General features: G+C 42.3%; 1 protein-coding gene across 14 annotated transcripts in view; it reads left to right on the top strand.

Annotated features, from left to right (window-relative positions):
• Positions 1-25,869, top strand: part of LOC147632113 (protein TIC 22, chloroplastic-like) — a 179,959-nt gene that overhangs the window by 18,654 nt on the left and 135,436 nt on the right. For 9 of the 14 annotated variants that reach the window (XM_086808719.1, XM_086808718.1, XM_086808714.1 and 6 more), the window contains exons 3-5: positions 23,306-23,437; positions 24,263-24,325; positions 24,500-24,574. In XM_086808719.1, the coding sequence (XP_086664845.1) occupies positions 23,306-23,437; positions 24,263-24,325; positions 24,500-24,574 (270 nt within the window). The remainder of the gene's footprint in view (positions 1-23,305; positions 23,438-24,262; positions 24,326-24,499; positions 24,575-25,869) is intronic. The other 5 variants (XM_086808721.1, XM_086808722.1, XM_086808724.1 and 2 more) reach the window with 1 other exon arrangement.

Raw genomic sequence — 25,869 nt, 5'->3', positions numbered from 1 at the left:
CCCTTAGGCTAAGGTCCTTTATACCCATTTCCAATTAATTTCAATTGCACATTGGAAAGTTCTTTTTGAATTTCTGTTTCAGGGAAACTTATTTTAATAAGATGAGATAATTTTCTATCAAAAAATATTAAAATTTAAATATTCTCTCTCTAGAATATTTTCTCTCTCTATGTCGAAACAGGCAGAGACGAGATCTCTTATAATTCTGAAGAGGGAATTGATTACAGGGAAAGATGCTGGATATGTTGAGAGGCTGGGGAGGAATCTTACATTCTCTCCCACTTGAAAAACGCGAGATGTCCTCATCTCGCAAACTGGGGGTAATTTCACAAGATGCACGAATATGAGACTTAGAGAAAAATTTAATTAAGATTAACCACGAAATAAAAAAGTCTCAAAGAGAGTAAGGGTCAAGACAAGAACAAGATTTAAACTTTATTCATTCTTGGAACATATACAGTAAAGATAGAAGAACTCTTTACACTTCCATAAGCCCGTCCATCATATGATCACAAAAGCAGCACTCACAAGCTGCGCACGTATAAGGTAACTTATCTATGGGAATAATTCTGTTGGTTATTGCAGCACCTATCTCAGTGGTATGAGGTGATCTAACAAAAGGACCTCTAAGAGGCAAGCCGAAAACGGGATAAATGCATATCTTCTGGTGAGGAAGAAAGCACGCTAGTAAGAAGACCTGCTCAGAAAATCCACCATGCCTTGATCTCATCACGCAGTAGTATCGGGGACCCAAACCTAAAGCTTCAATAACCATAGCCAAGCGGACATTGTTACGAAAGTGCTGTCGCCCCCACGGTGTTACCCTAGTTATATCTCGACAGGTCCGCCATTTGGTCTGAGCTACAGAAGTTCCCAAGTGAGGGAAAAGTGAGTGCTCATACAGTTCTATAAAATCCTTCTTCACAGACTCGCTTGCATCTTGAAGGTCATGGATAAAACCAATTCTTGCTGCCAAGCCATGAGGGAGATTAAGAAGGAAAGGGGATCGATGGAAGTAAGATTACTGTGAGCGATAAGTAAAAGTTACGACTTATATAAAGGAAGGAGCTAGCGTAACCTAGAAGCCAACGGTATCTTGCCACTGAAGTTTTACCGTCTTTCCATGATTTGGGTTTGGCACATATTTCTATAGAAGGCTTACATGAAATACATTATGAACTTTGAGATGAGGAGGTAAAAGAAGCTCGTAGGCTAAGTCACTTACTTTCTTTGAATTCAGATAAGGCTTACAATAACTGGGGGATAACTTCTTATACTCCCCAAGAGATAAAGAACTTCTTTTGGGCCGTACTCGAATGAAGACCAAAACCTTGGTATTCAAAACACCGATTTTTACTTCTGAACTCATTGTTCTAAATCCTTAAAATAGGTGGGACTCCTGAGAAGTATTCTAGGGAAAGGGTCTTCCTTTTTTAAACAGAATCTTTCTTTTATTTTAGAGAGGGAATAATTATAAGATCAGAAAGTGAGATTCTTACTCCTGTATACCTCGAAGGCTGGGGAGGAATCTTACATTCTACCCCACTTAAAAAAAGTGCGAGATGTCCTCATCTCGCAAGGTAGAGGACAACTCTTTTTCTTAAGATCCAATTTTATTCTGGGGTTCCTTATATTCTGGTCAACCCAACAGAATACTGGGATAAATATCCCTTATATAGAACTCATTATTAAATAACAATTCATTCAGATCATATCATTCATATCTTTAACATGATAATGGTCCATCAGACCGAAAAATTTCCTTTTGAACATTCCTCCACGGGAATTTCAGTCAAGCAAGTTCTTAATTTGTCATCCCTCAACTTGATCTACCGGTCAAGTGTTAACAGTAGCAATCTGACAGCACAATCTACTAATCTCATAATGATTTGTTGAATTTATTATCATCATTCTAGTTATGAATATCATCACAGGGACTCGTCCCATTCATCCTCATTGTTTGTAGTTTCGCTTAGGTTATTATATTTCAACTAAATTTTAGAAATCATCATTTTTCAATTAGAATCCAAATCAATTCATCAATTCTCAAATAGAATTAAAAATCATATCAACCACATTCGAAATCATCATCTGGATAGCATTAACGCTTATAATTTCAAGTCTTAGATTTACTCGTATATACTGTCAGTAAAGAGCTGCAGTTATACTCTCGGTATATACTGGTAGTCACGGCCCTTGGAATTATAAGGTAAATACCATCATGTCTAGGCATCAAGCAAGTCAGAGATTCTATATAATTGCGGTACTTCCATCTGAAGACCCAATTACCAAATTACGAATTTCAGTTTGAATATCAAATTGTATGACTTATATCACATAATTACAACCTTTTTGTGTTTCTTGATAAATTTTCGACATATTTGTCTTCTCAGTTGATCTTTATTAGCCAAATTGCTCTGATACCAACTGTGAGATCCCTGTTCCCACCGCGCAACGGATTCGGGGTACTAGCAGCGGAAGTAGCACATCTTGCGTGGGGCAGGGTCCCACACTCGGGGCCTCGCCCACGGATATCCGAACAAGAGACTAATCCGTCGGTTTTTCCAAAACCGGACTCGGAAAAACTTCCCTTACCCGGAAAGCACGGGCGATTCCTCCAAGATAACTTTTTACTCTAACGTAGTCAAGACCATTAGTGATCAAACTGATCCGACTGCACCTATAAAGATATTCGGCCAGATCAAGGAAGAAACTTGCACTTGGATCATTGGGATCAACGCTTTTTTCCCCATCAAGAGGCACAGCCGTTGATTCCTATCCATAGAACAATTACTATCCGGGATTTACTTCATCTATCGTAAAAACAGAAATTGAGTCTCGATTTACGGATCCATCAGTCCAACCTAACCCCATCCAGTCCCATGGGTTAGCCAACCGCCCAACCACTGTAGTGATGGGATCCAATTAAGAATTTGGTTAGGTTTTGTCCCGGGTACCAAGGAAAAGAGTTCCAAGGCCCCCCAGCCGGATGGGATCAAGGAAGAAACTTGCACTTGGATCATTGGGATCAACGCTTTTTTCCCCATCAAGAGGCATAGCCGTTGATTCCTATCCATAGAACAATTACTATCCGGGATTTACTTCATCTATCGTAAAAACAGAAATTGAGTCTCGATTTACGGATCCATCAGTCCAACCTAACCCCATCCAGTCCCATGGGTTAGCCAACCGCCCAACCACTGTAGTGATGGGATCCAATTAAGAATTTGGTTAGGTTTTGTCCCGGGTACCAAGGAAAAGAGTTCCAAGGCCCCCCAGCCGGATGTTCATGCAAAAATAAAACTAGTCACACCACTTACACACCCAGTATGAAATTGCCTTTTCACAGATTCAACCAGTTTTAAAACAATCCTTTAATGAAACCATAGTAGCACTGATCACAATCTTCCAATTTATCCGGTTGATTCATAATTTCCCATCATTCCTTCATCAGAGTATCTATGGCATCATTGGCAACCAGAACGCTCACCACCTGTCCACGCAGGGGCCTTTTCAATAGTTCCTAGCCCATAATACTCGGCAATATAATCACTTATAAAAATCAAGATGGACTCTCGTTGAAGATCAGCAAGATCAACCAACAGATCCATATAAAGAGCCATGGACTCATCCATTGAAGACCAGCAAGGTCAATCAACCAGATCCATGCCCGATTTCAGAAAACAACTCTTACTCCTTGTTCCAATATCTTCCTCGACGCACGCGTGGGTATCCTAGGCGACCCAGAGCCCGAGCACCGTATGGTCAGCACTCTCTAGGATCCTTCGCAGGTGACCTAGCGCTTCACTCATAGGCCGCTTCCTTGGTCCCTCATCCACCGTACCGGAAGCTCACCATTTTAATCGAACCGAGGCTGGTCAAGACCTCAGCCGACTTTGCTACGCGAGACGTCCTCCATTGACTCTCTTGTGTGAGAGAAACAGGAATTAGGGTTTAGAGATTCATGTGGGAGACATACACAGAGAGAACAAGGGAGAGAGAGAGAGAGAGTTGTGGGGATAAGTCAACTCATGAATAGCATGAGTGTGTGACTCCCCTATCACACATGTATATTGCACTAGTACACATAGTACACTTAGTACATTAAAAGTACTAAGTGTACTATGTACTATAACTTATGGGCTTGTACACACTATAAGGGTGGGCATAATGCCTTTACCCCAACAACCTCCCACTTAAAGGCAAAGTGCCCTTAAGTAAAGGAAAAGAAAAATCAGCATGTACATGATAATATACAAGGCCATATCAAGGCTGAAAATGGCCTCATCCAATGCCCATCAAGTGTCTGCAATGAGCAAACCGCTCCGGAGGCAAACTCTTTGTCAACAGATCAGCCGGGTTGTCAACAAGCTGAATTTGCTTGTTCTCTATCACCTCTCTGATGAAGTGATACTTCACATTCACATGCTTCGTCTTTGCATGAAAGACAGGGTTCTTTGCCAATTGAATGGCACTCTGACTGTCACAATGCAACAATGGAATATCCCCTGTATAGCCCAAATCAACCACTAACCGAGATAGCCATAATGCCTCCTTGCAAGCCTCTGTGGCTGCAATATACTCGGCCTCTGTAGGAGATAAGGCAGTGCACTTCTGCATCCTGGATATCCATGACACAGCACCTCCTGTGAATGTAAACACATAACCGGTAGTAGACTTCCGGTTATCTGGATGACCGGCATAATCCGAATCCGTGTAACCATGCACTAATGCATCCTGTTTGCCAAAACAAATGCACATATCCTGTGTGCCCTTCAGGTATCTCATGACACCTTTCACTGCTTCCCAATGCTTCTTGCCAGGATTGGCCATGTATCTAGAAACCACTCCCACTGCAAATGCAATGTCCGGCCTAGTAGCAACCATGGCATACATGAGACTGCCACAAGCTGAAGCATACGGAATCTTGGCCATATCAGCCCTGTCTCTATCTGACTGTGGGCTGTCCATAGCACTGAGTTTCACATATGGAGGCAAAGAAGTACTGGTCTTCTTCCCCCCGTCCATATTGAACCTCTGCAAGACTTTGCCAATGTATTCCTTCTGAGACAAATACAACACATGCTGATTTCTGTCCCGAAGTATCCGCATACCCAAGATGTGATTAGCATCACCCAAATCCTTCATATCAAAGGTTTGATGCAGCCTCTGCTTCAAGGCATCCATCTCTTTACGAGATTTCCCGGCAATCAACATATCATCAACATACAAGATGAGGATCAATAGACTGCCATCCAAAGCTTTCTTGGTGTACAAGCAGTGATCTATGTCACTTCTCCTGAATTTCTGAGATTTCATGAATGTATCAAATTTATGATACCATTCTCTTGGTGCCTGTTTGAGTCCATAAAGACTCTTTTTCAGCTTGCATACAAGCTTCTCCTTTCCGCTCACTGCATAACCCTCTGGCTGCTGCATATATATCTCCTCATGGAGATCACCGTGAAGAAAAGCAGTCTTCACATCCATCTGAATCAAGTCCAGATCATCATGCGCAACCAAAGCTAACACAGCTCTAAGTGTGGTCATTTTGACCACTGGAGAGAAGATCTCCTCAAAGTCCACACCATATTCCTGCTTGAAGCCCTTAGCCACTAACCTGGCTTTGTATCTTGGCTTTGCATCTGGTGCAACTTTGAGCCTGTATACCCACTTGCAAGGCAAAACCTTCTTGCTTGCAGGCAAAGGCACCAACTTCCATGTTCCATTTTTGTGCAGAGAATCCATCTCTGACTTCATGGCACGCTCCCATAGAGCCTTGTCTGCCCTCTGTAAAGCCTCTTTATAACATGAGGGCTCCCCACAGTCAGTAAGCATCAAATAGTCAACCCCTGGAACAAACCTGTCAGGGGCTCTGGAGGGTCTTGTGGACCTCCGTACCCAATGACCATCATTTGCAGGTTGCTGTCCAGCCTGCATATCACCCATTGGTGGCTCCTGTTCCATGCCATAAGACTGAAAAATCATGCCCGGTATCTCCTCTAACTGTGGTATATCCATAGGGATATCTTCTGCCATCTCTGGCTGTCCATTTGGACCATTTTCAGCACCATTTAAGGGCTGGTTTTCCTGCTGTAATGCTGATTTACAGCCCTTTGTTGTTGTCCATGATGTCCATCATCATCAAAGATGACTCTGCCAGGCTCCTGTTGCCTTGCAGGCTCCTTATACATGCATGTTTCATCAAAAATGACATCATTGCTGCGTATGATCTTTCTATTCACGGGATCCCAAAGTCTATACCCCATTTCACCTCTGTCACCATATCCTAGGAATATGCATTTGTGAGACTTAGGATCAAGTTTGGCGCCCTTCTCAACACCTACAGGCTCCAAATGAACCAGGCAAACCTCCCTCTAGCTCTGATACCAGTTGTGTGAGAGAAACAGGAATTAGGGTTTAGAGATTCATGTGGGAGACATACACAGAGAGAACAAGGGAGAGAGAGAGAGAGAGTTGTGGGGATAAGTCAACTCATGAATAGCATGAGTGTGTGACTCCCCTATCACACATGTATATTGCACTAGTACACATAGTGCACTTAGTACATTAAAAGTACTAAGTGTACTATGTACTATAACTTATGGGCTTGTACACACTATAAGGGTGGGCATAATGCCTTTACCCCAACATCTCTGTCAGCAGTTGCAACTTTATCAGTTAGGTCTCCACGATCTTAATCACAAGACGGTCAAAATGCTTCCCCAGCATTCTTGACATAAAACAGCCATTTACAAACAGCATTTACAAACATTTTACAAATACAGTTTCTATATTAACTCTCATTTTTCCACATTAACCCAATCCACATGTACATTCACATCCATACATCCACATCTACATGCACATTCACATCCATACATCCACATCTATATGCGTACATTCACATCTACATGCATACATCCATACATACACTTTCACATCCACATTCACATCCATACATCCACATCTCCATGCATTCATCCACATCCACATTCACATTCGCATCTATACATCTACATCTACATGTATACATCCACCTCCAGATTCACATCCACATCTATACATCTACATACATCCGCCTCCACATTCACATCCACATCTATACATCTACATCTACATGCATACATCCACATCTCCATGCATACATCACATCCACATTCACATTCACATCTATACATCTACATCTACATGCATACATCCATCTCCACATTCACATCCATATCTATACATCTACATCTACATGCATACATCCACCTCCACATTCACATCCACATCTATACATCTACATCTACATGCATACATCCACATCCACATTCACATTCACATCCATACATCTACATCTACATGCATACATCCACCTCCACATTCACATCCACATCTATACATCTACATTTACATCCACATCTATACATCTACATCTACATGCATACATCCACCTCCACATTCACATCCACATCTATACATCTACATCTACATGCATACATCCACATCCACATCCACATCCACATCCACACATCTACATCTACATGCACACATCCACCTTCACATTCACATCCACATCTATACATCTACATCTACATGCATACATCCACATCTCCATGATTACAATAAAACTTCTTTAATTAGTCTAGGATGATAATTCCTAGAATGTGGTAGGAAGTCCTCTTTTCATGCTTTAAATGAAATTATTTTATGTGTAATTTTTATAAAAATTTTACCATAGCTCCGCTGCTATGACTGGTAAATCTCAATTATCTTAAAAGATAAAGCTTATCATTAAGGGAATGATTAGAATGATCCCTAATTGGATCATTAACCCATAATGGATTGAATCATCAACATTCATGAAATACATATACTAAAAGCATAGGGAAAGCAATTAATTTGGTCTTAAGCATAGATTAATCTTGGATTAAGAAAAAGCTTTATGAAAAGCTTCATTTGGATTGAGAATAGGTCATGAGTATGACCATTTCTTGAGTGAGAGAGATATTACATAAAAACCATTAGAATTAAGCATAAATGGAAATTTATGTAATTCTTTACTAACATTCATTAATTACTTCTATAGCATTATCATTCATCAATCAACTTTAATAGTATTCATCAATTTATGTAATTTTTTACTACCATTCATCAATTAACTTCATTAGCATTCAAAAACCATTCCAATTAAGCTTCTCAAGCTTGAGAGGGGTTGAGAAGAGAGAAACATTGAGAATTTATAGAAAAGATCAAAATTCACCACTTACTTTATAAATTGCTTGATTCTTCGTTCACGGTAGAGGCTCCCAACCAATCAATTGGTTTAGTATGTTGATTGAGCGACCAATGGAGATTGAAGAAAGAGGGAAGCTCCAATTTCTTACAAATTGGAGAGAATTTTAGAGAATAGTAAATATTAGCATTATTTCAGCATAGTTCTAGAATAGTAAAATTCTCCTCCTTTTTTTCAAAGGATTCATGTTCTATTTATAGGAGAGGGAGGCTCTAACCAAAGCTAACTGATTTTTAGAATTTTTCAATTTCAGTTTGGTTGAATTTAGACTAGATTTGGATCTAGTTTGGTTCCTTTTTGATTCGGTTTGGTTCCTTTTTGATTTGGTTTGGTTCAAGAGAGAGGAGTGATAAAAATATCACATTATTTTTGAGTTTAAAACTCATTCAAGCATGTGAATATGGACTCCCCTTCTTTACATATGTGTCAAAATGGAAGCATTATACCCAAAATATCTCATATTTTTAGTATTGTTCATAGTTTTTTACTAATAAACCTTGTACATTTTCAACTCTTCATCTTATGTGAGCATTTACTCATTTTTGGATACCTAAAATATCTCATATTTTTAATATTGCTCATAGTTTTTTACTAATAAACCTTGTACATTTTCAACTCTTCATCTTATGTGAGCATTCACTCATTTTTGGATACCCAAAATATCTCATATTTTTGATATTACTCATAGTTTCTTACTAATAAACCTTGTACATAGTTAACTCTTCATCTTATGTGAGCATTTACTCATTTTTGGGTATCTTCTTTTACAAAATTGGATTTATCTCCTCCCTATATATGGATTGATGCTATTGGCCCATAGGAACCTTAATTGGACCATAATCCAAAAATTTCTGAAAATCTAGACGCTTAGGCTAAGGTCCTTTATACCATTTCCAATTAATTTCAATTGCACATTAGAAATTTCTTTTTGAATTTCTGTTTCAGGGGAACTTATTTTAATAAGATGAGATAATTTTCTATCAAAAAATATTAAAATTTGAATATTCTCTCTCTAGAATATTTTCTCTCTCTATGTCGAAACAGGCAGAGACGAGATCTCTTATAATTCTGAAGAGGGAATTGATTACAGGGAAAGATGCTGGATATCTTGAGAGGCTGGGGAGGAATCTTACAGACCCTGTGTTTTTCTCTGGTGGACAGTATGCAGGTGGGCACGAGGACATGGTGGACAGTGTGAATGGCATTGGTTTGGAGTTGATAAGGAAACCCATGCGTGGACATAACCTTTGTTACCAGATACAACAATGCTTGATGATCCACATAGAAAAACAAACTTGGTGGCAAGGAGGTAATAACGAAATTTCCTTACTGCATATATCATTGCCAACCCTTCTCGCTCCATAGTGGTGTAGTTCATCTTAGCATCGTTCAACTGGCGAGACTGGCAAAGCTAATGGGGTAGTCTAGTTTGTGTTCTCCAGGTTGAGTTAACACACACCCAATAGCAAAGTTTGATGCATCAATATGCACATGGAAGATGGTTCAAAAAAAAATAATATTTTGGAGGATGCGCTTTTTGCTATTGCTTTTAGTTTTTTCTAGTAGAAAAAGCAGGTGGTGGCACAAAGCTGCGTAGGAGGTGGATGACTGGACTGCATTCGCTCTCTCTCCCTTGGAAGTAGGTGCTGGGCTGTAGGCGGCTGCTGAAAGCGCAGAACTGCAGGAGAACCAGAGGACAGAACAGGGCGTGGGAGGCTCTCTTGGAAAGGGGCGGACTACAGGCGCACAGGGCTGAATTCATGCTGTCCACGCTTTTTGGAGAGAGGTCGGCTACAACAGAACTGTAGGAGTGCTTTTTCTTGGAAGGGCTGGCGGGATCGCCTACACGAATCACAGAATTGCATGGCACGCTTCTCGATTCCCTCTCTCTGGTGGAAGGCGGCTGCAGGATTGCTCCATCTTTCTCTCTCTTCATTGTAGAAGGCGGCGCATGATTGCTTCTTCTCTCTCTCTCTCTCTCTCTCTCTCTCTCTCAATTGGATACACGTGGGCTGGTTGCAGGAGGCCCAAGAGGCTGAACAACACGTTTTTGGGTTCTCCTTATGGGGGACTTCAATGCACGGACACAGAGCCGACAGTGCGACATTTATGATTTCGAGCACCCCGAGGTGATGCACACACTAGAGGTGGAGGACACGGGAGCTTGCAGGGTGTCAGAGGACATGGGGCCGGATAACACCAGATATGGTCATCACTTACTTGAGCTGGGAGCGCGGCACCATCTCGTTATTCATAACGGGATGAGACAGTGGTAGGATTCAGGAGCATTGACATGCTTTCCACGATCCGCCCGGGGGGGGGGGGGGGGGGGGGCGGGGGGGGGGGGGGAGGGGGGTATAGCACAGTGGACTACATCATGGGGTCCATGGAGACCACACAGGCAGTGACATCTTTCACCATCCCCCCGTGTCCTATTGGTGCGGAACACACGTACCTCTTACTGTCACTGGCGAGCTCCACACCAGCACCCACACAGCCCACAGGCATCGCATACAACTTTCTACTTCACCCATGACTTGGCAGACATATATGAGCATCATGTATATGATGGGCTATTCCAGATGGATCCCTTGTCACCTCTAGACACACTCACCACCCAGCTGTCATCTCTACTACATACGGCCGCCACCCGCAGCTTTCCCCATCATACACACATTGCACACACAGATAGATCTGGGAGCATGCCCCAGAATCGGTGGTATGATGATGAGTGCAGAGAGCTATATAGACACCTTCGTGCCCAGAGAGCACTGGGGATCATTACACAGAGACAGGCAAGCCGACAGATGAGGATCCTCACACGCCGTAAGAGGCGTGCATATGAGGAGGCACAGTACTGGGATATATACAACCTACTCATGAGCAGAGATGTAGCCACTGCATGGCGCAGGATGAGAGAGCCTCGCCCTCGTACCCCGATTGAGGATCCACACACATGGCACACATATGCAAAGAGCCTCTACCATATCCCTCAACAGCCGCCCATACCACAGCCACAGGAATCCCACCCTACCACCTCTACTGTCTTTACCGCCTCGATGGTAGAGAGAGCTATCTGCCGGTTACAGCATGGGAGATCGGCTGACCACACAGGTATACAGAGTGAGCATCTTATTTATGCAGTTGACACACTGGAACCCTTTGTTGCTCACCTCTTTAATAGGGCACTAGTGGAGGGCCTACCAGCTGAGTGGACTATGCACACCATCGTGCCTCTCCACAAAGCGGGAGACATGCTAGACCCCAGCAACTACAAGACTATCATGATTGGTCATACATTGGCCAAACTTTATGGCGGGGACTGCGAGCACCAGGGCAGGCTGGATTTCGACGAGCTTTCTCCACTATTGACCATATATTCACTTTGAGATGTCTGATTGACCAGGCTAGGGCGTGGGAGAAGAGATTATGCTACTGCTTTGTGGATTTCATTTGACACGGTGCCACGAGAGAGACTCTTCTAGCGCCTACAGTCATTAAGGATCCCATCAGAGATGGTTTGGGGCATCTATGCTTTATATGAGCAGGTCTTCGAGTGCATACGATGCCCCGGGGGGTTATCTGATGTTATTGCTAGCACCATATGTGTGAAGCAAGGATGCCCACTCTCTTCTACACTATTTGGACAACACTATTTGGGCTATACATTGATGAGGTGGGTGACTTTATTGGTCACGGTGGTGGAGACGAGGTACCACAGTCCACATTATGCTATATGCAGATGATATTATTCTGGTCTCTGAGTCGCGGATGGGACTACAACACCATCTCCATGCACTCGATGACTTCTACACACAGAGGGGGCTTACAGTGAACCTTGGGAAAACCAAGGCCATGATTTTCCACACCTCAGGGCCGGTTCGACGACAGGCCATCTTCACACTTGCAGGAGGACAGGTAGAGGTGGTAGACTCATATGTATACCTGGGGATTACATTTACGACTTCGCCAAGAAGATTTACTATGGCACAGGCAGAGGGATAGACTCACACGAGGGTATGCAGCTCTGGCCATGCTAGAGAGACAGTGTCACCAGGCACACTTCCAGGAGCCCTGCATGAAGGGGTGGTTGTTTGACACACTAGTCACCCCTGCTTTGATGTATGCTGCAGCAGTATGGGCACCTGGGCTCGCCACCTCCACATGGTCTTAAATAGAGAGGCTTCAGATTCTCATGCTCTGCTCTCACGGATGATCCGCAGCAAACCCCCCGTCCCACATGACATTGTCTAGACGGAGTTTGCTGCACCTCCTATGCTCGTAGAGGCCCTCTTCCAGACGATCTGCTTCATACAGAGGATCAGAGATATGCCATCAGATCGACTCTCACATAGAGCTTTTGAGGCGTCCAAGCAGCTCGCAGAGAGTGGAGATAGGAGATCATGGTATTCACAGATGATACAGTGGCTCACTCAGCATGGTCTTGACATAGATCACCTGCCACCTTTCCAGTATGATATACATGCACCAACATCCAGCTCTCTCACAGTGAGAGGAACAGAGTCCTTCGGCAAGATTTATAGCAGCGATACACTCAAGAGACTTGGATTACACCCAGTCAGCCTCTACCGCCGAAGATGCTATACTACAGAGATCAGTTTATGCGTATCTCAGCGGATGGATTCATACAGAGACTTGGATACATGGATGTGTACATGCCTCACAGTGCCCGAGTGGTGATTGGCCAGCTCAGAGTGTCATCACACCAGCTTGAGATTGAGGCAGGTAGGGCAGCATACGGAGGATCCCCAGGTCATTAGAGAGAGAGACACCACCATCTTCAGTGGACATCCCTCACTCCGCCAGATCATGGAGTCCACAGACCAGCGCAGATTTGGCCAGTTCTTGCTAGAGGCACAGCGCCACAGAGAGATGCTGCTACGGACTCATACCACAGGGAGAGGTGGGCGATAGCTCCAGCTCACTGATTTCTTCCAGAGATCTATCCCAGTGCCTATCCTGACACAGGAGGGGGTTACACTCCAGAGATTCTATTGTTAACGGCTGAGTTTTCAGCCTTATTGTAACCAAAGCTCTCTTATAATCAATTAAAGAAATACCGCAAGGGGAGCCACTGCGTTTTGGGGCCAATCGGTGTCCGTGTACTGTTTGTAGGAGCACTCTAGCTCCCCCTGTTTGTTTTCCTTTTCCAGGTCCTCAAAGGTGTTGAAGTGTTTTGAGTGCGAGTATTTGTTTTTCACCGCCCGTCAAGTTTTTGAAGGTCGGTTTCATATTCATGATAAAAAAGGGATATGATTGCATTGATACAAATGAGCTTGTACATAGTGCTTATATAACCACCATGAGAGGTACACTCTATGTGACTTGATACATTTCTGGATGACATCATTGAATCCCCCTTGATACAAGAATGAGATGATGTCTCCCCTTAATGACATTGGGTGTGTGTACTCTTCTCCATAATACAATCAAGGTCATGTAGGTTAAAAGACAAGGTTTTAGAAGCCAAAAAGAAAAGAGTGTACTAGAAAACATAGGATTCATCATCAAAATCAAGACCAACAAAATTACTTTCTTCAACAGTGGTAAGATTGATTTTTTCTTTACTCTTCTTGTTTTTGTCTTTAAAATAACATTTGTGTGGTGGATGGTTGGTTTTACCACAATGCACACAAGGGTTATTAATAAAGCAATCCTTTGTGAGATGGTTGGTTGTTCCACAAGTGCACACTTGTTGTTGGTGGTGACAGCATATGCTCCTTCCGAAGTGAGATTATTGTTAAAGTTCAGCTTCTTCTCCTCCTCCTGTATTGAATTGATTGTACTCTCTAAGGAAGGAATTGGTTCTTTCTCTTTGAGCACAGTGACAATGTTGTTGTATTCGATAGGCATTGCTTTAAGCAAGATGGCTATAGCATCCTCATCAGGCACATGGGCTTTTACATACACAAGGCAGCCACATGGCTGGTCACTTTCTCTCGGAGCTTGACAGGGCTGGTCCAATCTTTTCTGGGCTGTTTTGGGACTGTTTTGGGTTGGTTTGAGAGCTCGTCTGGTGCTGATTTTATGGCTCTGTCTTGGGACTGATGGGGCACGAAATTTGGGGTTGTTTTGGGCTCCGTACCGGCCTGTTTTATGGACAGTTTATGAGGTGATTATGGGACTGTTTTGAGACAGTTTATCAAATGGACTTTGGTGTTGTGTTTGTATCTTGGCACGAGATAGTTTACGTTTGCAAGATTTTTGCTGAGGCTTTGTGGAAATTCCGGTGTTGTGTTCACCTGCACCTTGGTATCTTGTAAAAGCTTCTCTATCAATAAAGAAGTTCCTACGGGGGGCCGGCCGTTCCGGCTCAGTGTTGTGTTTCTTTTAGCATTGTTTATGGTCATTTCCGCTGCGTTTTCACATCTTTGTTTGGCATTTGAAGTGTTTGTCCATTGATCTGGGTACCCGTCCGGTTCCAGCCATGATTAGGATAGATGCCATTTAAGGGTGGTCTTACCATTGAGATAAGAGACTCATGGCAGTGTCTATAAACCCTTTACAAGATGTGGCACTCAAATGCTTTCAATTTTGAAAAATCATGTAAAAATTGAGATTAATGCTTCAGATAAGTTGGAAAAAAAAAAAGAAAAGCCCCAAATTGATTTGTACCTTCTTTTTTATCTTTGCAAATATTGCCAAGCTCGTCTTCTGTTCTTGATTTCTGCTCAAACGAAAGCTCTCCTCCCTTTTTTTTTGGGATTTTTGCAGTAGGTTATTCTAATGGAATCTCTTTCCAAGCCTTTTTTTTAAAATAAAGCTTTTATTAAGCCTTATAATAAGGCTTTATCAAGCCTTACCCAAGGCTTTAAGCCTTTAATACAATTGAAAGCGGGTTGCTCCAGTCTGCATTCCAGGTGGAATTAGCGTAGGCTTGGCTGTCGCATGGGTGAGAGGCGAGGCGAGTGCATTAACTGTAGAAGAGCAGGTTTATCCCGCAGCAGGGAGCTGTGGAAGTTGGGAGGCACAGTCACTATCTGGTGGGGATGATGCAGCGGAAGAAGCCTCAACAGTAGGTCGTTGAGGCAAGCACGAACAGAAGATGGCGGGCACAGTACTAGTGCTATATGACGGGCGTATGGCAAAAAAAAAATGATGCCCATGGAAAGGCACACGCGCAGATTTAGGGAGCTTCATTTGGCCATGGTGAAGATGGTAGCAAAGAGGGAAGCTAAAATGGATAGGTCCTAGAGTGCAAAAAATAAAAATAAAAAATGGAGCAAATATATAATAAATATATTGCCCTTGCTGTGGAATGCAAGTGGCAATCAGTTGCCCTTCATCGGTGGGAATATTCTAGGGGATAGTTTGACTTTTGCTAGAGGCTCAAAATTGAATTGAATGCTAAAGGTTAAATGAGGACCCCGCTCTGATACCATATTAGAAGTTAAGGTGGGAATACAAGTGAGGCATTCACGATAAAAAAAGGATATGATTGCATTGATACAAACGAGCTTGTACATAGTGCTTATATAGCCATGAGAGGTACACTCTATGTGACTTGATACATTTCTGGATGACATCATTGATGAGGTAGCATAATCACAAGTGGCTAGCAAGGAGGTGATTCTAATACATTATATCCTATGTGATATAGCTTAGGGGAAATGATTGGATTATTTCTAACAAACTGTCCCCTTGGGATAGAACAATCCAAGATCCAGGGTGTCCTCAAGATAGTGAAAAATGCGTACAGCTTGCCAATGCCTTGTCCCTTGGCTATGCATGAATTTGCTTGACTGGGACACACCAAACTGAATATTTGGGTGTGTATTGCACAGGTATATGAGGTCGCCCACTTCCTGGCTGTATAGGCTCATGTCATAAGGCTCTCCTGCATCCATAGTAGTTAGGAAACGTTGAAATGTTTCCTTGTAGGAAATACGTTTTTTTCAAACAAAATTTATAACATTTTTTTCCCCAAAATCTCACAGCAACATCTGAGCGACTCTTTTGATAAAATTCTCTGATTTTCGTGCGCCGCTTTCCCACATTGTCAACATCGAATTCAGCGTCGGCCCAAACTTGTACATCTCTTCACAAAATCGCCACTCCTCCTTCCTCGGGTCACTAGCCTGCAACCAGGGGTGTTTTTTTATCAAACCAACTTGCTAATTTTGGCCAATTCGGGGTAAGATGGAGATGCTGAAAATTGGGGGTTTTCTTCACAGAAACCCCATTAAGCCTCCAACATTTGCTTAGACTCTACCCAAGGGTCTTCAGCAAGTAAATAATCCATTACATGGCTGATTTTTGTCAATTGAAGTGGTTTGAAAATTGTCAATCTCAGAGGCGGCAGCCAAGTGTAGGTGGCGTTGACTAAGCAGATGAGTGGTGATAAAAAACTCCAAGCTCCGATGATGGTCACCATACCTTGTTCATGATGAGAAGAGAGAGGCTCATGCTAGTTTTATGGTAGAGGGGAGCCCTACTTTTTTGCCGGAAAGCTAGCCAAGCTTTTGCTTTTACCGTTTGGCTTTGCTTTTGCTCTTTTTCACTTTACATAATAAAATATTACTCAAATATGGCCAGGTTTTTTCAAAATTCTATGTGCTTTGCTTTTCCAGCTTTAGGGCTTTGCTTTTTGGCTGTAGAGCTGCTTTTTGAAAACGCAGCTTTTTGCAATTTGGTCCTCCTCGATCCCCTCTTGCCAGTGGTGCTCCTGGCTCGCGGTCAACTCAGTTTGACTTTTGCTTTTTTTTTTTGGGCTTTTTGACTGAATCATGTGAATAGAGTGCTAGGAAGGGCAACTAGTTACAACAGTGGGGAAGGGTGCTTAGGGTAAGCGAGCCACCAATACACTAGAAAGAACCGAAATAGTGACTTTTCCTTAACGGATCTTGCGCAATGCTGGAATCTAAGGGGCTCTACCCCATCCAAGTAGTTAACCCACATGGGTGTGACAAAAAATAATAATTTACAGGTTCACTAGAACACTCGTGCTAATGTGCTAGGGTTTTCAGAGAGAAAAAAGAGTGCATCGAAAGCACACATACAACACACACATGAGTCCTAAACTACCGTATGAATTATGTACAAGAATAAGTGTAGAAGTGGAATTCAAGTACAAGAAGTGGCTGACAATGAAGACGTCAATTCACAGCCCATGCTTTTCCAAAGATCTCCTTGGCCAGCCACACCTAGGAGAAGCACTATGTAGATGCCTAGCACTGAGAAATGTATATGAGAATGACGATTTCGTAATATATGTATTTTGCTGGTCAACTTGTTTTATTAGTGTTGGCATGTTGTTCAATGGGCTGCAATCGAGGAGGAAACAAAACACAAAAGGGACGTGTGAACCCGTGCTACTCGAAGGAAGGGCCTAAGTGATTGGATCCACACAATAGTAGCAAAATCATGACATTAGACACACATAAATTGTGATACACCTCACCTATAGTACAGGTCGGCCAGCCTTGGGCAGAAGTTGGGTAGGTGTGTAGCTGCCAGTGCCATGTGGCCAGCCGCTTGACATGTGGCAAGTTGGCCGACAGCATGCCAACCAGCACTGGTATGTGCTATAAATACGTGTGTAGAGAAATTGTCAAGATTATTTGCATTTGTGAGTGCTGGACTTCATAGAGCGTTTCTCCATAGGCGAAGTGCTAGCTAGGAGTATGCAGTAGGTAACAAGGCTGCATTTGGCATTTTTACTTAGCCATATCTTCTGTATTTAATATAGTGGTAAACTATTTCTTGTACATAATACATAACAAAAGTTTTAGCCATTATTTATAGTGGGGACTAAGAAAGCAGTTGATTAAAATGCTACTTGTGTTCTAGAAACATGTAAAACTGATGAAGCTCAAGGTTAAAAGTAGTAAAAAGAAAGCTTCCATAGACGTGGCAACCATGCTTTGATTCAACTAAGAGGAAACCGAAACCCATCAACTGAAGTAGAGATATCACCAGCCAGGGTATTTCCTAGTATGAAATGGGTTTGGTAGACTCCAGGACGTCGAAATTTTTTGAAAGTACAAGCTTTGGGAATGGGAGATTATCTTGGAATACAAAGGATCACACTCCTAAAATTTAGGAGAGTTGCTATTTTTGGCCCGACTCCGGTGGAAATTCTGTTCGCGTCAGTACATCTGGAATTGAGCAGATACCAAGAGTTGCCAAAGTACCTATAATAAATGGGCTACTAGTTGGGATATTTTTAGAGGTAAAGATTATGGGAGAACCCATCTCTTAGATTAGGACATGTGGCAAGAAAGTGGATCAAAGTGAGACAAGTGGTCTCACACTTATCAGAAAGTGGATCCAAGTGAGACAAGTGGCCTCACACTTATCACTTCAGCTATTGTGTGACTCTACTTGTCATTATAGCCTTCTCTTGCCATTTTAGCTCATGGGAGCCCCAAATCTATAAATTGGAGCCCTCTCTCTTCATTAAAGGAGACTCTCTTGCTGCACACTAGCCTCTACCACTGTTATAGGCTGCCCTAATGATGGCTACTCTCTCTCTCTTTCTCTCTCTCTCAGGCTTCCCATGAAGTATACCGGCTGTTGGGGACTGTTTTGGAGGCTTCCATTACGAAGAAATACTGAAGGCAAGGGTATTTAATCATTTTATTATGATTTTTAGCCACTATACTTCTTGTACCAGTCCTTGTACTTCTTGCACCAGTTGTACTTGCCACTGTACTTGCTGTAGCAGCCACTGTACTGGTTGTACCAACCATTGTACTTGTTGTACCGGCTGAATGGAGAGTTGTACTTGCTGTACCAGCTCTATTGCATGAAGACCCATGGTTTTTGGGGAAGAATCAGTACCCACACGGAGGTATATGGATTAAATTGTTGGCTTGACATATCTACAGCCTGTGTTCTGGCTTGGTAGCCTCTTGTTGGGTTGTGTTATGGCATATGTATATGGATAATCCGGCATCTCCCATAGGGAGAGTAAGGCTCTCGTAGCTTGTACATGATATTATTCTCCTTGGGTAATAAGTTACTCCGTAGGGGGGGGGGGTGGCATTCTGGTCTCTATGCAGTGTCACATGTGCAACTTCTATTTTCAGCTTTGTGGTTTGTTTGATGGCTGTGATTAAATGCCGAAATGTTTAATTATGCTCATAGTCAAGTGATGCATGTCCACTTCCGCACTTCTCGGGCGAGTTACATTGGATTATACACAACAATACCAGGCATAATTGGAAGTGAACATTATGGTTTCTTGGAGTCTACGAGGAGGCGTCTATCTTCTATCTTTGTATTATGGAAGCTGCTTCTCAAGCTCAAAGCAAGCTATAATGGAGTTCTATTTGTTTCATGGCTTCATGATGTTCTCAGCAAAGAAGAAGAGCTAAGTATTCTTTGAGATTACAAAGCTATTACTTTTTGATTCTTCATGGTTTATGTATTTTGAACACCTAACCCTTGTGTGTAAATGCAAAGGAGAAGTGTTGTATGTTTTTCTTGAATGTGTTTCAGGAAAAATTCTTTTCATGGCTGAGAAGCCTAGAATCTAGAGGTAATCTCTATTGTGAGCACAATGCTTGAGGATTGCAATCTATGACATGGTTATATATATATGGCCATCTTTTGCATTCTTCAGTTTGATGGCTTTATGGACTTATGGCTTCCTTTAATGGGATGAATTCTTTTCATAGCTCCCTTTATTGGGATGGATTATATCTATGGAGATCTCTTTCTTGGACGAGATTTATATAGATATTGGGCTTCGCAAGCAATTTCTATGGACGAATCTATCCGAGTTTATAGAGAAGATATATTTGGATATCTCATGGATATGATGCTTATATGGATAAAGTCCACCTCTACTCCAAGGTGTGTGGTCAGCACGGAGTATGTGGTAAGAGTTATGGTATACATGTCTAGATTCTTGGACTTCTTTTCCAGGGATTTGGATCTATCCTCAAGTTTATGGATCATGTTTATGGCTCCTTTTACTGGAATGGATTATTCTTTTTGGCTCCCTTTTTTTGAGATGCATTGGACTTATGGAACTCATGGTTCACATACCCTGTGTAGTGTTCTCTTGTCGTACGTGCTCTCTTGAAGATTGTTTCTACCATGTGTGGGTGGAACAATAGAGAGCAGATGGAAGGGAACATGGGCACTTCAGAGGGTAGTGTCGAGCACAACATACCGTGTGTAGTGTTCTCTTGTCCTACGTGCTCTCTTGAAGATTGTTTCTACCATGTGTGGGTGGAAACAATAGAGAGCAGATGGAAGGGACCATGGGCACTTCAGAGAGTAGTGTCAAGCACAACATACCCTGTGTAGTGTTCTCTTATCCTACGTGCTCTATCGAAGATTGTTTCTACCATGTGTGGGTGGAACAATAGAGAGTAGATGGAAGGGAACATGGACACTTGAGAGTGTGGTGTGAGTTGGTGGCCGAAATGCCTATGAACTATGTGTAGCAAAAATGCTTATGGAACACCAGGCTATCTATGCCTGCGAGTGATTATTTTATCTTATTACTTGAGCCCATCTCTCATCCACGGTGTGTGGTCGGAGTACCAATACGGAGTGCAAGTGGTAGAGTGGACATGATGCCTGGTTGACATGGGACTTATGTCTACGCCAAGGGTCGTGTGGATTGGCACCTCTTTTTGTGCCTTGAGCGTGTTTGTGCTCTGGACTGGCACTTGTTTGTGTGCCTTGAGTTATTGGATTATGGATTTGGATTTAATATCCCATGTTTGGGCATATTGTTTGGAGATACGGTTGGCTCTATGTCTGTATCTAGTATATTCTATATGGAGACATAGTTGACTCTTATCACCATGTCTAGGATATACTTATTTGACTCATTTGAGACATAGTTGGCTCTTGTGCCTGTGTCTAGCATATCTTCCACGGAATTCTTGCCCATTTATTTTGGGACATGATTATGATATCTGGACTTATGGGATTGTTTTTGTCTCGCCCATTTATTTTGGGACATGATTTTGATATTGGTATTATGGAGACTTATTTAGTCTCACCCATTTCTTTGGGACATGGATTCTTTCAGTTATATTGGATTTTTGAGACCGTCTTGTCTCTCCCACTTGATGGGACATGATTATATCTTGGATATATGGCTTAAAACTTAAAGCTGCGGACAACTTTTAAGAAGCTGGGGAGGATGTCACCAGCCAGGGTATTTCCTAGTATGAAAGGGGTCTTGTAGACTCGAGGATGTCTCAAAATTTGGAAAGTACAAGCTTTGGGAATGGGGGATTATCCTCGAATACAAAGGATCACACTCCTAAAATTTAGGAGTTGCTATTTTTGGGCCGACTCCGATGGAAATTATGTTCACGTCATTAAATCTGGAATTGAGCAGATACCAAGAGTTGCCAAAGTACCTATGACAAATGGACTACTAGTTGGGATATTTTTAGAGGTAAAGATTGTGGAAGAACCCATCTCTTAGATTGGGACATGTGGTAAGAAAGTGGATCAAAGTGAGACAAGTGGCCTCACACTTGTCACTTCAGCTATTGTGTGACTCTCCACTTGTCATTATAGCCTTCTCTTGCCATTTTAGCTCATGGGAGTCCCAAATCTATAAATTGGAGCCCTCTCTCTTCATTAAAGGAGGCTCTCTTGCTGCACACTAGTCTCTACCATCGTTACAGGTTGCCCTAATGATGGCTTCTCTCTCTCTCTCCGTCCCACATGACATTGTCCGGACGGAGTTTGCTGCACCTCCTATGCTAGTAGAGGCCCTCTTCCAGATGATCTGCTTCATATAGAGGATCAGAGATATGCCATCAGATTGACTCTCACATAGAGCTTTTGAGGCGTCCAGGCAGCTCGCAGAGAGTGGAGATAGGAGATCATGGTATTCACAGATGATACAGTGGCTCACTCAGCATGGTCTTGACATAGATCACCTGCCACCTTTCCAGTATGATATACATGCACCACACATCCAGCTCTCTCACAGTGAGAGGAACAGAGTCCTTCGGCAAGATTTATGGCAGCGATACACTCAAGAGACTTGGATTACACCCAGTCAGCCTCTACCGCCGAAGATGCTATACTACAGAGATCAGTTTATGCGTATCTCAGCGGATGGATTCATACAGAGACTTGGATACATGGATGTGTACATGCCTCACAGTGCCCGAGTGGTGATTGGCCAGCTCAGAGTGTCATCACACCAGCTTGAGATTGAGGCAGGTAGAGCAGCACACGGAGGATCCCCATGTCATTAGAGAGAGAGACACCACCATCTTCAGTGGACATCCCTCACTCCGCCAGATCATGGAGTCCACAGACCAGCGCAGATTTGGCCAGTTCTTGCTAGAGGCACAGCGCCACAGAGAGATGCTGCTACGGACTCATACCACAGGGAGAGGTGGGCGATAGCTCCAGCTCACTGATTTCTTCCAGAGATCTATCCCAGTGCCTATCCTGACACAGGAGGGGGTTACACTTCAGCGCGCTGCGGACCTCCAAGCCAGACGGAGACCGAGAGCACTAGGCTACCAGACTCCCAAACTACATCAGAGGGAGATCAGAGAGATACGGGCTCGACATCAGCACCATATCCATTAGCAGCTTGCTCACTTACACTCACACCCGGAGATCATGCTCCGAGGTATTTTTGCCTCGCCATCGCCTATGTATCACATATTACACCCCCATTATGGTACTGGTTGGAGCTAGACAGATCTGCATTGCATTCTTGTATACCCTGCGCATATGGGTTGCATACTGAGCCTCTAGCAGTAGTGCTCCATCACGAGCTCAGTACTTTCATAGTTTATTTCATGGACATCCAGAAGACATTGACAGTTGTACATTGATTTGTCTCATAAGTCGAGTTCGGCCTCTAGTAGACGTTAATACAGCTTTCTTTCTTTCTTTCTTTCTCTCTCTTGAAGGCTGCCCATGAAGTATACCGGCTGTTGGGGACTGTTTTGGAGGCTTCCATCATGAAGAAATACTGAAGGCAAGGGTATTTGATCATTTTATTATGATTTCTAGCCTTTATACTTGTTGTACCAATCCTTGTACTTCTTGTACCAGGTGTACCAGCCATTGTACTTGCTATACCAACCATTGTACTTGTACCGGCTGAATGGAGAGTTGTACTTGTTGTACCAGCTCTATTGCATGAAGACCCGTGGTTTTTGGGAAAGAATCAATATCCACACGGAGGTATATGGATTAAATTGTTGGCTTGACATTTCTACAGCCTGTGTTCTGGCTTGGTAGCCTCGTGGGTGTTGGGCTGTGTTATGGCATTTGTATATGGATAATCCAGCATCTCCCCTGGGGAGAGTAAGGCCCTCGAAGCTTGTACATGATATTATTCTCCTTGGGTAATAAAATACTCCAAAGGGGGGGGTGGGGGGTCGGGCCATTCTGGCCTCTATGCGGTGTCACATGTGCAAGCTCCATTTTCAGCATTTGTGGATATTTTGTCCAGCTTTTATGTTTTATGCAGAGTATGTGTTAAGGCTGTGGCCATGTTTAAATGTTTTAATTTGCATTGATGGTATCAACAAGTGTGTCAAAGGCCCTAGTCCCCTGGGCACTTGAGTTTCAAGAGGTTGCTTTTGCCAACGTCTGCAATACATAGAGGTTAGGGTAAGTTCAAGCTTAATTTCATCCCAATCTGAGGCCAAAGGAAACAAATTCAAAACTCTCACATGCATCTTCCTGGGCAGGGACACACGTGTCATACTAAATGGAAAGTATGAGAGATTATATGGGTGTTGGTCATGTTGTGACCATAGCAGCTATTGTTTTGGTGGAATAAAACTTTCTCCATTTTTAGACGAAGGAGAAAATTGTATAATTGACTGGCAATATGAAACATGGGGACATGCAACTGTTTTTAATATAAAGAATCCAAAAGAAAAAGGCTATCCCCACCCTGTACTGGAATAATTTTTGTAATCAAAATGTAGAATATGCATATGGTGGATCTTTTTTCCAAGATAAAAAAGAAAATTGAGTATTGAATCCCAAAACATGCAGGTAAAGGCCAGAGAACCACTGGCAGGACAGGGAGCTAGGGTTGTTGCTGTTTCTCTTAACAAGGTGAGTTTTATGATCACTGCTTTTTAAACTTCTATTGCAGCTATAAGTGTAAAAAGTAACTTTGTCAGCTTAAGAAAAAAAAGATCCTCTTTTTGCAGAAAAAAGAATCATTCAGTGATATTTTAAAGATGGCCAGGGTTATTTCTAAGTCTTTTTGTGGATTTGAAAGTGCAGGTGTACAAGCTCAATGCTGAAGGGATAGCATTCAGATTTCTGCCTGATCCACAACAAGTGAAGAATGCTCTGCAGGTTGGTGCTTGATAATGGTTATTCATCGTTCACAGCTTCTTCGTAGGCCTAGCTAACTAGTTTCTCTACCTCTAACTGCCATCAATCTATCTTGATGGGTTGAGTCTGTGAGGCTGTGAGGAGGCTCTGTTGGAATTCACACAGCATCAGTGATATATGCACCCATCTATGCTTGGCTACATCAATGACAGTTTAGTGTGTAATTGTGTAGTCCAACTTTCCAAGATGGACTGGTAATGATCATATCCTGCCTTACTTGTACCTATTTTTTCTCTAAGTGCATCAAGTATGACAACATGGGTTGATCCATTGGGTTTGTAATCAATAGATGGGTTAGTCTTCTTGACAGTCCAAGCTCGGGAAAGTAATTCTATTAAAGAACTTAGCCAAGGCTGGTGCCAAGGATGGTAAAAAAGTGTACAACGTATAGTGTATACAAGAGAACACTCACAAGAAGTAGGATCTTTCACAAAAAAATTCAAAACTCAAATTACACAATAATAGAGATAGAGAAGAATATTGTATTATTGAAGTGATACAACAGATGGCAAAACCCCATTCCTGTGTGCTTTTGTGAAGGGAGCTTCGATGGCTTATCCAAAACTGCTAAGATAGAGGCTGTATGGTAGTAGAAGCTAGGCAGTAAACTCACAGTGATGATTGATGAACTATGTGGAGAAGGAATTGGCTGGTAAGAGGATACATGTGTAGTGTATACAAGAGAATACTCACAAGTAGGATCTTTCACATCACAAAAATTTAAAACTCAAATTGCACAATAATAGAGATAGAGAAGAATACTGAATTACTGAAGTGATACAATAGATGCATAGTTGGAAAAAAATACGTTTTTTTGAAAAAACAAAAAATGTGTACGTTTCAAAACGTCCCAATTTTTGGGATGCAATTTTTTAAAGACGGTGTTAAAAAAAATAACTATTTTTTTTTTGGGATGCCCTTTTTTTACATGAATGCTTGATGTTGAAAGGTCATTGGTAAATAAATATTAAAGTTAATGTTGAATGGCATTGCCGCTACCAGACCCATGGGGTCTTGGGGCCATATGAATGCATTATCATTATCATTTAATGAATTATGATAGCCATAGGCTTCAAATTGTTCACTCTTGAGTTTTTATGCACAAGTTTAACTTTTATACATGAAATCTATGGTTCCTAGGCTTAACAACTATATATACAGGCCATAATTATAGCTTAAAAAAATTAATGAATAAAAAACTTATTTTAAAAACTTTTTCAAAAATAAAAAACGTTTTTTAAAAGTATAAAACTCGT

This window comes from Cibotium barometz, chromosome 14 (genome assembly GCF_041138505.1).
Source record: "Cibotium barometz isolate CiBa-2024 chromosome 14, ASM4113850v1, whole genome shotgun sequence".
Taxonomy (NCBI): domain Eukaryota; kingdom Viridiplantae; phylum Streptophyta; class Polypodiopsida; order Cyatheales; family Cibotiaceae; genus Cibotium; species Cibotium barometz.
This window is presented reverse-complemented; position numbering and strand designations above follow the sequence as displayed.